The sequence below is a fragment of the Artemia sp. Qi Xiang Cuo genome, chromosome 5 (genome assembly GCF_049724085.1).
Source record: "Artemia sp. Qi Xiang Cuo chromosome 5, ASM4972408v1, whole genome shotgun sequence".
Lineage (NCBI taxonomy): Eukaryota > Metazoa > Arthropoda > Branchiopoda > Anostraca > Artemiidae > Artemia > Artemia sp. Qi Xiang Cuo.
Window position 1 is genome coordinate 41,403,045 of NC_142798.1, and position 12,438 is coordinate 41,415,482.

Sequence of the window (12,438 nt, forward strand, 5' to 3'; positions counted from 1 at the left end):
AAATATGTATGCATCAAGAGACTGAAAGGCGTGTGCAAGTGAACGGTAGACACAACACGTTCTTTCCAGTAAGAACGAGAGTAAGGAAAGGTTGCCCAGTTTCTCCGGAGCTATTTAACTGTATCATAGATTATGTTATGACTTCCTTGACCCGGAAGCTGAGCTTTGGACTCAAGTATGGGGATAGAGTTGTCACTGATTGTCATTTGGCTGATGATAGCACAAGTGGCCAATTCCAAGTCCAAGTCACCACTGCTCATGACTAAGAAAACGCTTCTGGAAGAATCTGATAGGACCGGACTATCCATTAAGTGGAAGAAAACGAAAGTCATGGTAGTGCAGCCAAAGTCGTACGCTGAGAATTTGAATGACTTGGTCGCCGGGAACCAAATCGAAGCAGTTGACCATTTCGCTTAATATGGTTCTATCATATCATCGGACAGCTACATCGACCATGGAGTTGTTGCGCGCGCGGTTAAGGCCTCTACCGCCTTCGTTAGACTGAGCCATGTTTGGAAGAAGCAAATGATCAAATGAGCCACCAAATGAAGATCTTTGGAGCGTCAGTCTGTTCAATTCTGCTTTACAGAGCTGAAACTTGGCCTGCAACAGCAGTTTTGCAGCACCGTCTCGACACTCTTCAATCTAAGTTATTTCGAACAATTGTGGGATCCCAATGAACAGACTTTTTCAGCAACAATCGCTTACCAAGTATGAATTCCCAGTCGGCCTTGTCACACCAGGTTACACAGCGGACACTTCGCTGGTTCGGACATCTTTTGCGACTGCTTGCCGACACTCCGGCTCAGATTCTTTACGACTTTGAACCAATCAGTAGTGGCTGGATACATCCAAGAGGAAAACCCAAGTTCCGGTGGAATGACAGTCTCGGGAAGCGACTGGACTAGGCTGAATTTTGCTGTAGATGCAGAAGCCCTTACTGCTGGCCGTCCCTCGTAAGTAAGTATTTCGGGATATAGAGTTGTTACTAGAAATAGGCCTACCCGTTTGAAAGGTTGACTTCCTCTGTCTATCAATCATGATCTGCATGTTCGTGAAATCACTTACTTGAATGATTCATATCAAGAGATGGAATTTGAATTCTTGATTGTTGAAATTACGTCAGGTAAAGAGAAGCTACCGTTATGCCGGTTTTATCAGCTTCCGGGATGAAGCGCCACGAGTTTTATTGGTAAGTTGAATGATCTTATAAAACGGATAAATTTTAAGAAACAGAAAATAGTTTTTATGGGAGATTTCAGCATAGATCTAGGACAGGTGAATTCGGAGTCCCAAGCCTTAAGATCTCAGCCTGCTGATTTATTGACTACTTGATTTTCTGTGGGTTTGTCCCAGCAGTAAGAATACCAACGCGTATTAGTGAAAAATGTGCTTCAGTTATAGATAACATATTTACGAATTTTAGTGTGCACTCGAGTTACATCGTGTTAACTGATGAATCAGATCACTTTATCCGATTTGACGAATTTTTGATTGTCCGTGGGGAGTCAAACGCGAATATAAAAGTAAGAATGACGATTAATGACAAATCTATATAGAAGTTGCGAGCGAATTGGCTTGTATCGATTGAAGCTCAGTTTATGAATATACGAACTCAGACGAAATGGGTGCTCTATTTGTTGAGAAATTTTCGTCTGCTCTCGACTCTGCCTGCCTTTATTCGAAAAGGGGCTCTTTGTCGACACCAAAAAAGCCATGGATCATGCAAGGATTACTTACCAATGTTGAGCCCAAAAATATACTGATCAGGCAATATATAGATGATCCTGGTGCATTCAGTACCGAATCCAAAACCTATTAGAAACACTTTGACATCCCTGCTCAGGAAAGCTAAACAGGCATATTACCATAAAAAGTTTCAACAAGCAGAAGGATCACGAAAGAAGACATGGACCCCAATAAATTAATGCCTGAATAGACAAACACATTTCCCGAAACCAAGATGAAACACTGTCAACATCGTAACAAGAAGTAGTCAACACGTTCAACGAATTTTTCGCAGGTAGTGGAGGATTTTTTCGCATCTGTAGAGGAAGCTTACGGTCAGTCAACTACCGTCACAGATGATTAAAAAAATATCGTCATCTAGCTCCCCTTTGTTTCTGTCACCTATCATTGAAGAAGAACTCTTGAAGATTGCACAAGTCATGAAAAGTCACTTCGAAGGTCCAGATGAGTCGTCAACTTACCTCATAAAGGAAACCATCGATCCCTATGTCGGCGCATTCACACATGTTATCAATTCTTACTTTAAGGATGAGATCTTCCCCACTGTTTTCAAGTCGACGTGGATTAAACCCCTCCATATAGATAGTGACCCAAAGCACCCTTCGAACTACCACCCTATCTCTATTCTCTCTGATTTTTGAAAATTATAGAGCGTTAGATATACAACAGAGTGATAAATTGTCTGACCAAGTCTAATTTCTTACACCAGTTCACATACACCAGTTCTTACAAAATACACCAGTTCAGATTCAGGTCTGGACACTCTAATGATCATTCTATGCTAGATTTTGTAAACATTTCTAAGTGATACAATGGACCATGACGAAATACCAGCCTCTATATTTGTCGATGTGAAGAAACGATCATTTAATACGATCTGTCGCATTCAATACGATTTGTCATCTGATTCTTCTGGGTAAGCTTGACAACTGTGGAATAAGAATGCTCTCTTACTCATCCCGTCTTACCTCACTGATAGGAATCAACTTGTGGATGGAGGTAGAATAAGATCAGTAAAAACTCCGTGTTCAAGAAAGGTAGGAGTGCCGTAAGGTTCAATTCTTGGACCATTTCTGTTTATAATATGTGTCAATTTGCTTCTCAACGCAATTGCACGTGATGGACTTGTTCTACTATTTTCAGACGACACGGCTAATTCCGTCACAGGTACAGATGAGTCTTCGGTCAGAGAAAACCTCTGTCGTGGTCTAGCGAAGCTATTGCGGTGGTTCGCTGATAACACCACTGTTTTAAATTCATCGAAGACTTATTTCATCCTCATGGTTTTTTTTATGCCCTGCCGTCACTTTCTCAAATATTTGTCCATTTTTAGGGAAAACTAGTCACCATTACTAGAAAGGAATCTTGTAAGTACCAAGCTTTTATAGTTGATGAAAACTTATCATAGAAGGTTCATCTTGATAGACTAAGGATTCATCTGGGAAGGAATGTGGGTTATTGCAGTATCTAAAATTTTACCTCCCTTTCCCCGCCCTTAAGTCAGTTTATTACTTTCTAATTAATTCTTACTTTAATCATTGTCCCATTGGTTATCCAAGTACTTTTCAATCTCGAATTAAGCCCCTTCAAAGTCTTCAAAATAGAGCCCTTCGCACATTGAAAGCACTCCTTCCTTCCCCACTGGCACTCTCTGATAAATCCCCTACAAAGAGTCTTTTTACATTTTTGAGAGTATCGCCAGTTTATGTAGTCCTTCCTGTTCATTGTGTCTTTTTTTTACTTAAACATTGTAAATATTTATCATTATTTGTTCTTGATTCTCTTAATTTTACGCCAATTTCTTTTGTTCAGAATAGGTATAGTATAAGAAGACATTCAGCAAAACTGCCTAATCCTAGAATTCAGACTGAACGATCTATATTTTCTCCAAAACATCCTATAATAAACTTTGGAACATTTATGGAAGTTAAATAGATTCACGATCTTCTAATTTGCCTTATAAAAATATTAAAATTAAAACTATTAAAATAAAACATAAATAATATTAATTAATATGAAATCATGGTTGCCGGTGCTGGTATTTACATATAATAAGGTTAATATTTGATTTGGAATATGGGTTGCGATTTGAACGTGGTGTCTCATTGTCTTTTCATCTTGGGTATTTTTATTTTTATAATTATCCCTTTTTTTCATTACTTTTATACTATTATTTATTTATTTGTTATTGTTGTTGCTTAAGGGGGCTAGTTTTTGAGTATAAATCACATTTTAGGCACCTTCCGTAAATATTTTATTTTCTTATACTTTTAATTTGTCATGCAGTGAAATTAGTATGAAAATTAAAGAACTTGAACTTAGATGTACATATGTGGCCACGCTCCGCAATGTACATTGTGTCCTTCTTAGCAGTAACGTAGGCGTCCTGCACCTTGTTTAACCCGAAATCATGCAAGGATTATCAATCTCCGTACAAACACTAGCCAAACCCAGTTGCGGAATGAACCAGTGCAAAAAAACGCTAAACTTTAAATCAGTGTAAAACGAGCTAGTTCCAAGCTACGGGCAGACTCGGTCCAAAATGAACAAGTCCTGACTTGACGAAAAATTGAGCTAAGCTTTGAATGAGCTAAGTATTGAAACAGTGTAAAAACGGATTAATTTTGGGACTCGGAGCATAACAAACTCAGTCCTCACTTAGTACAAAAAGAACTAAACTTTGACTTGGTGCAAAAATGAGCAAGTCTGACTTTGTGCAAAGCGATAAAGTGCAAAGCGGTGGAGGTTGATAGGCAGATTCTAGGCATCAGTGTTTTGTGTGTTGGAGGGACGGCAATCAAGATAACATATTTAATTAGGTCTTAGCTGAGCAATGCTTTTCAAAGTTCAGCTCCCTCACTAGACCAGTTTATCATCTCTTACCAAATGTATTAATCTTAGGGATGTGGTTAAACGTCCATTTCTTTTAGTTCCACTCAAGAAAAATTGCGTGGGAACTGTTGATTTCAAAACTTTCCGCCCATTGATAACAGCTATTTCTAAGCTATTCATATATTGCTTTGGAAATAAATAAAACCAATTTTTGATTATAACAAGTTACAAATCTAATCTTAATTTAATAATGAAGTAGTTTATCTTTCGCCAGTATCATACATCATGGACTGAATTTATTTTCGTTTTAATCTTTTACATTTTCCGTTTTTTCTTCATACTTAGCCTTTTCCCCCCGATAAAGGGATACACGATACTCTGGGTGTACAAGAGACGAAAGGCAGGGCTAGTCCTAAGTTTGCCTTGAATCTAGTTCGTGAAACTGTTGAAATTGGTAACACAAAACTCTACAAGTAAGAAAATTATACTAACATTTTAAAAGCTTCGCATTTTACTTCGACGTTATTCTTTAATTTCTGAAGGCCTGAGTTTGCCTGAGTTTTCTACAAATATTATGAAATAGCCTGAGTTTTCTATAAATGATCACGGAAAAATTACGGTTCAAGTATATCACCTGATAGAATTTAAAACAACTGAGCTTGGACTTATAGAAAAATAAGAAATCCAGATAATACACTTAAAAAATATATGGCAAATAGCAAACGAGAGAAGAAAGTAGTAAATTTAAAATCAATAACAACATATTAAAGTAAGTAAGTTTAGATAATTAAAGATAATTAAAGCAAGTTTAGTTACTGCATGCCAGCACCTTAAAGAAATTCTCTCCCATTAGCCTTCACTCAATTGTTTTTACGCGTACTTTTACAGCAAAACCTTCCTCAAAGGATTCCAAAAAATCCAGACACTTCCTCAATTCCTTCCTAAGGTTTCAAGCTTGAAATAGTAGACCCTAATTTCACACACGAGGATAAAATAAAAGATATTCAAAATTATTTTTATTAAAATTATATTAAACAGAATAAAAACTATTCAGTTTTTGACTTTTTCCTTGCGAATAGCCTAACTAACAAAATAATCCAACAATAAAATATACCTATACCACAATAAAAGGACATGACTAATAAAGGCAAAAATGGCATTTGATCATGTAGTCCTGTCAGCTTATACATAAACACTTCATGTAAAGCAACAGGGACAAGACCCAAGAGGTAAAACAGCTCAAATTTGTTCAAATATTCCCTTAAGAAGTCAAAGAATCCTTTGTTCTTGAAATGTAATATTGACAAGCAGCTGACACTAAAACATGAATAAAATGAAACTAGTAAGACCTTGAAGACTGACTCGAATGCCGTAAAAAGTAGTGGAAATAATGAAATATGCCCAGTGATGCTCAGAATAATGAATGGCTTAATGAATGCCTCATCTACACATGCCAAGATCCTGAAATGAATGATCAGTTACAATCCATACTTCTACAGGACAATAAAAACAAATTATTATTAAAGGGAAAGAGTATCAAAGAAAAGGAAATTGTTATTCATGTTTTCTTGGACGTATTGCGACTACTGCCCACCATTCTCAGTGCTCAGTTCTACACCTTGAATTTATTGATGCTTTTTCGTACCATAGATTCAAGTTCATAAGCGTTGCCTGTGGACTAACATCAAAACTTAGAACAAAGTCAGTACACTCGGATCTGGAAAATAAAATTTCGAATAAGCACCGTAATACAAGGGCAATACGAGAAAACAAGGATAAGCGCGGTGATTTACCGTTTCCACGAGAAGGTGATCCTCATTTTCATTTTTTTTTTTTTTTTAGATTTGTCTTTTTATCTCGTCTCGTGGACTTATACCTACATTTTTATTCTTCTTTTTGAACTGATAACAACTGAGCGGAGGTCTCAGTCGAAAGATTTACGTTTCCCTTCTTTTCTTCACTGACAGTAAATAACCTTTTCACGCTTTCCTACGTTTTCTCGTATTGTCACCCTGGGTCAGTGTGGTCTTGAAATTATGTAAAATACAAGCACTATTTTTTGTAACTTTGCCATGTTTCTCGAAATGTTTTGTAATACTCTTTTTATAAAATGCTTTCCTCGATGATTTGAATTGGGGATTGATGTTTTTTTTGTGCTCCTTCAGTTTGGAAATAATGTCCCCCCCCCCCCTAGCCCCTTCTTCAATTCAGGGAAAAGACGGAAGTGTCTCGTTGCTGTGCCAATTTCGAAGTGGCTCCATCTCTCCGTTTCTGCAGATCCTTGACGAGCTTTCGGGGACAATACGAACTCGTTGGCTTGATCTTATAATAATGGAAGATGCCATCCTTAATTTATTTGATCTTCCATATTCAGTGGCAGTGTATTTTCTATCATCTCTGCCCACAATTAGAACCTTACCAAAAGTTCGCACGTCGACACGTCTAACAACGACTATGGCATGTAACTATTACCTTGATATATAATATTTTCCCTTCTCTCAATTTGTGGAAGAATTTTGTACTAGTAAATGATCTATCGGACCATTTTTCGATCCTTTCTGTATTTAGTCAGAAGATGATGGTGAGATTTTTAGTGCTAAGAATATATTGATTTTTGTTCAATTTGACTCCTTTATGAATCTGTCAAAACGTCTATCGTCATGTACGTGCTACGTCTACTTCTGGTTCCAGTTCTAAAAGATTTATTTCCTTAAATCCATGGATGACCCATTTCCTTCTCAAGAGCTGGAGAAGAAAAAATCCCTTTTGGAAATCTTACAAGTCAACAAAGTCATCATCAAGCACAGCTATTGCTCGCCTTCAACGTTTCAAAAACTATAGGAACATTTATGGTTCTTTGGTTTGAAAAACTAGACGCCTTTATCTGGATCCAACTTGCTTGGAATCGATGGCCCAGAAGGCTAATTCTGGGATTGAGATGAGTAGATTATTCAATGGGTTAAAAGGTTCAGCGTCTTCTGGTTCTGATTATACACCCACCAAGGTAAGGAAATTCATTCTTCCTTTAATTATATCTCCCTTGGACGGGAATACTAAATCTATCTTTTGAAAATGGAATTTTTCCCAGTTCACTTAAGCGAACTCGAGTGATTGTTATATATAAAGGTGGGCTTCGGAATGATCCAGCTGGTTATCAGCCGATATCTTCATTGTCTATATTTGGGATTTTTTTTTTGAAAAGGCTATGCTTTCCCGTCTACTTTCCTTTTTAGAAGTTAAGGATTTTTTTTCATACTGTTCAGTTTGGCTATTGAGCAAAGCATAACTGATCATTTGTGCTACTCCTTTAAATTCTCTACATTCGACTCATGATTCAGGTCTGATTCCAGCCGCTATATTTTTGGACGTCCGAAAAGCTTCTGTTTCCTTGAACCCCCAAATTCTACTTTTTAAAATGTCTCGTCACGGTACAAGAGGGAATGCCAGGACTTGGTTTGATTCTTATTTACCTGGTAGGGTTATTTCTGTGGATCCTCTTTTTCGCTTAGCGTCCCAGTTTGAGTTCGGGGTCTCACAAGGCTCTGTTCTAAGGTCAGTTCTGTTTTTATTTATGTTAATGATTTTGTTTTTACGGTTATGAACCAAGAAAAAACAGCTTATTGTCGTCTAAGTCACCCTGGATCTTTCCATGCCAACAAATGTAGATTTCCATCAACTGGGGCGACGTTCTAGTTGCCTTGGTTGACGGCAGTACCCTTTGTACTTCTGTCAGAGCGGAGCCCGAGATCCGTATTAAGTTGAGCGAATTATTTGAAAGACCATTTCAGTAGTTTGATGCTAATTGTCTGGTATCAAACGCTGCTAAGTCAAGCTTCCTGACTTTCTACCGAATTTCTAAGGCTTGCCCCCAACATGAAGTTTTTCTCTCAAGGCATTCAAACGGTGGACCTAGTGATCGTTGTGTTTGGTTCCTGGGTACTTTGCTTGAAGATATATCTCCTTCAGGCATCATATAAGTCAAATTAAAATGAAGATATCGAGGAATCTCGAGATTCTTAGAAAGATCAGACATGTTTTTCCAGGGTTGATTATAACATTTTTGTTTAAAAGTTTGATTTAACCTTACATTACTCATTTCCCCACTATATGGATGGCAGCATTTCCTTCTCTTCTGATATCGCTCTCTAGGATATATAACAAAGCAAGGAACCTTAACTTTGATAAAATAATTCTATTAATAAGCCGTTGCTTGATTTGAATTCACTGTATACTGTTTCATGTGTGTCTTTTTTTTTTTTTTTTTATTACACAATGACCCTCCTCCAGCCCTTAAAACTAGACCGTCTCCAATCTCTGACTGCCCTACACATTATTTTCGAAATTATAATAATATTCGAATTCCATTCAGTCCATCAACCAGATCCTATTTCAACCCCCTGACTACTTGTCAGTCTGTCTGGAATACTTTACCTGAATTCGCAAAAAAGTGCCTTTAAATATGCCGTTTAGTACCTTTAAAAGGATTTTAAAAATATTTTTGATATCTGCTTAATTTATTAAATTTTGTTTCTATCTTTCCTTTTCGTTCTTTTCTGTAATACGCACATGCGGTCGAAGTCTCTGGTACAAGTTGGAATGGTGTGCTGTTTTGTTTATTCGACACGGCACTTCGCTCCGGTTTGTTTTCGGCGCATAGTGGTGAGCGGCTGATTGATATTTCCATTTTGTGTGTGTGTGTATGTGTTTTCATTATTCTCCTTTTTTCTTTTTTTGTATTTTGTTTGTTTTTGTTCTTTCTCCCTGCATTCTCAGTCATAGACACTTGCGGAGGGGGGGGGGGGGGGGATAATTGAAGTTTGTTGCTGAACGTTTCGTGTTTTGTTGTATTTATAAACAAATCTTGTTAATAATAAATAAAATCTTAATAAGTCGGAACTGTATGACGAGTCTGAAAAATTTCCCATTTAGCTGCTCAAAGAGAAAATTGGTTTACACGAGCCGTATGAGGAGCAAAATGAAGAAATTAATCATGGATCAGAGCTATTGTCAGAGGCAGCGCATGAGCGCTGCCTAAGTAAAGAACGATGTTGGCACAATGTATTGTTTTTTTTTCTTGGTCTTAGACCAGGGCACTTCGTGTCGATGGAATTGTCGTAGAAACTTCGAAAATGGCTCATTCGATTGGAAATTGGACTGGCTAGTGCCCTTATTAATAATCGAAAACGATTGGAGGGCAACTAGCCCCCCACGACCATCATTCCCCGAAACACATCCAATAAAAATTTTAAGAGAGCCATTTTGTTCAGTGTAGTTAATTTCCAGATAGAAAATTTGTTTTTGAGGAGGTCACTCCCCCACAACCCTAAGGGCAAGGGTTTTAAGTTATGCCCTGGGGCATATAAGAACGATGTGGGCACAATGTATTATTTATTATTTTTTCCTTTAGACCTGGGCACTTCGTATCGAAGAAATTGTCGTAGAAACTTCGAAAAGGGCTCATTCAATTGGAAATCGGAGTGGCTTGTGCCCTTTTAATGGTCGAAAGTGAATGGAAGGAAACTAACACCCGCTCCACGCCCACCATTTCCCGAAACACATCCAATAAAAATTTTGAGATAGCCATTTTGTTCAGCGTAGTTGATTTCCAGACAGAAATTATATTTTTGAGGAGGACACTCCCCCACAGCATTCAGGGCGTGGGTTGTATGTTATGCCTTGGAGGCATGTAATGTTTATGTGGCAGGCATTCCTTTCAAAGCTTTAAAATAGGCCCAACTCGTTGGAAATTCAAAGGGCTAGTGCGCGTTTTGGTACTCGGAAGTGATTTGGGGGAACCTAACCCCCCTCTCACGCCCACATTTCTCCCAACAACATCCAATCAAAATTTTAAGATAGCCATTTTGTTCAACGTAGTTGAAAGTTCTGGAAATTAGGTCTTTGAGGATAACACCCCACAGCCCTCAGGGCAAGGGTTGTAAGTTATGCCATGGGGGCATATAAGGTTTTTATAGAACGCGTTGTCATAGAAACTTCAAAAAAGGCTCATTCCATTGGAAATTGAAAAGGCTAGTATCCTTTTTAATTTTCAAAATTCATTGAAAAACAAGTAACATCCCATCGATGCCCACAATCTTCCCCAACACATCCAATCAAAATTTTGAGATAGCCTTTTTGTTCCACGCAGTTTAAAGTTCAGGAAATTATACTTTTGAGCAGGGTAATCCCCCCACAGTCTTCAGGGCAATGGTTATAAGTTATGCCCTGGGGGCATACAATTTTTTTATTGAAATCTTTGTCGTAGAAACTTGAAAAAGGGCTAATTTGATTGGAAATTTAAAGGTCTAGTGCCCTTTTTAAGAGTCTAAAGTGATTTGAGGGCAACTAACCCCCCTCTCACGCCCACCTATTCCCCAAACATATCCAATCCCAACTTTCAGATAGCAATTTTGTTCAGCGTAGTTGATTTCCAGATAGAAATTATGTTTTTGAGGAGGACACTCCCCCACAGCCCTGAGGGCTAAGGTTCTAATTTGTACCCTGGACACATACAACGTTCTTGTAGAAGAATTTCCTGTCGAAACTTCGGAAAAGGATCATTCAACTTGAAACTCAAAGGGCAATAGCCCTTTTTAACAGTCGAAAGTAATTGAAGGGCAACTAACCCTCCTCTCACGCCCACCACTTCTTCAAACACATCCAATCAAAATTTTAAGACAGTCATTTTGTTCAACGTAGTTGAAAGTTCTGGAAATTAAATCTTTGAGGATGACAAACCCCCCACAGCCCTCAGGGCAAGGGTTGTAAGTAATGCCCTTGGGGCATATAAGGTTTTTATAGAACGCGTTGTCGTAGAAACTTCAAAAAGGGCTCATTCGATTGGAAATTGAAACGGTTAGTGCACTTTTTAATTGTCGAAAGTTATTGAAGGGCAATTAACAACCTTTCCATGCCCACCATTTCCACAAAAACATACACTAAAAATTTTTAGATATCCATTTTGTCCCAAGCAGTTCAAAGTTCTGGAAATTATACCTTTGATCAGAACACTCCGCCCACAGTCTTCAGGGCAAGGGTTATAAGTTATTCCCTGGGGGCATATAAGTTTTTATTGAAATATTTGTCGTAGAAACTTGAAAAAGGGCCCATTCAATTGGAAATTCAAAGGGCTAGTGCCCTGTTTAATAGTCTCAAGAGCGATTTGAGGACAACTAACCCCCTTCTCAAGCCCACCTTTTCCCCAAACACATCCAATCAAAATTTTCAGACAACCATTTTATTCAACGTAGTTGAAAGTTTTGGAGATTAGGTCTTTAAGGACGATAACCCCTCCACCCCCACAGCCCTCATGACAAGGGTCGTAAGTTATGCCCTGGGGGCATATAATGTTTTTATAGAAAGCGATGTTGTAGAAATTAAAAAAGGGGCTTTCTCAGTTGGACATTGATAGGGCCAATGCCCTTTTAATAGTAGAAAATAAATGGACGGCTGCTGACCCCCTTCTCATGCCCACCATTTCTTCAAACACATTCAATCAAAGATTTGAGATATGCATTTTGTTCAACGTAGTCGAAAGTTCTGGAAATGATAACCCCATCAGAGCCCTCAGTACAAGGGTTGTAAGCTATGCCCTGGGGACATATAAGGTTTATATAGAAAGTTGTTGTAGAAATTTGAGAAGGGGCTTATTTGATTGGAAATTAAAATTGCCCTTTTCAATAGCCGAAAGTGAGTGGAGAGTAATTAACCCCCCTCTCACGCCCACCATTTCCCCAAACACATTCAATTAAAGTTCAGAGATATCCATTTTGTTCAACGTAGTTGAAAGTTCTGGAAATTATGTATTTAAGGATAACAAACCTCCCAGGGCCCCCAGGGCAAAGGTTGTAAGTTATGTCC

General features: G+C 38.1%; 1 protein-coding gene across 1 annotated transcript in view; it reads right to left on the reverse strand.

Annotated features, from left to right (window-relative positions):
* Nucleotides 1-5,590: 5,590 nt before the first annotated feature.
* xit (ALG6/ALG8 family glucosyltransferase xit) overlaps nucleotides 5,591-12,438 on the reverse strand; it is a 170,481-nt gene continuing 163,633 nt past the window's right edge. Inside the window, exon 9 of the mRNA XM_089088859.1 lies at nucleotides 5,591-6,042. Within this exon, the coding sequence (XP_088944985.1) occupies nucleotides 5,628-6,042 (415 nt within the window). The 3' untranslated portion in view covers nucleotides 5,591-5,627. The remainder of the gene's footprint in view (nucleotides 6,043-12,438) is intronic.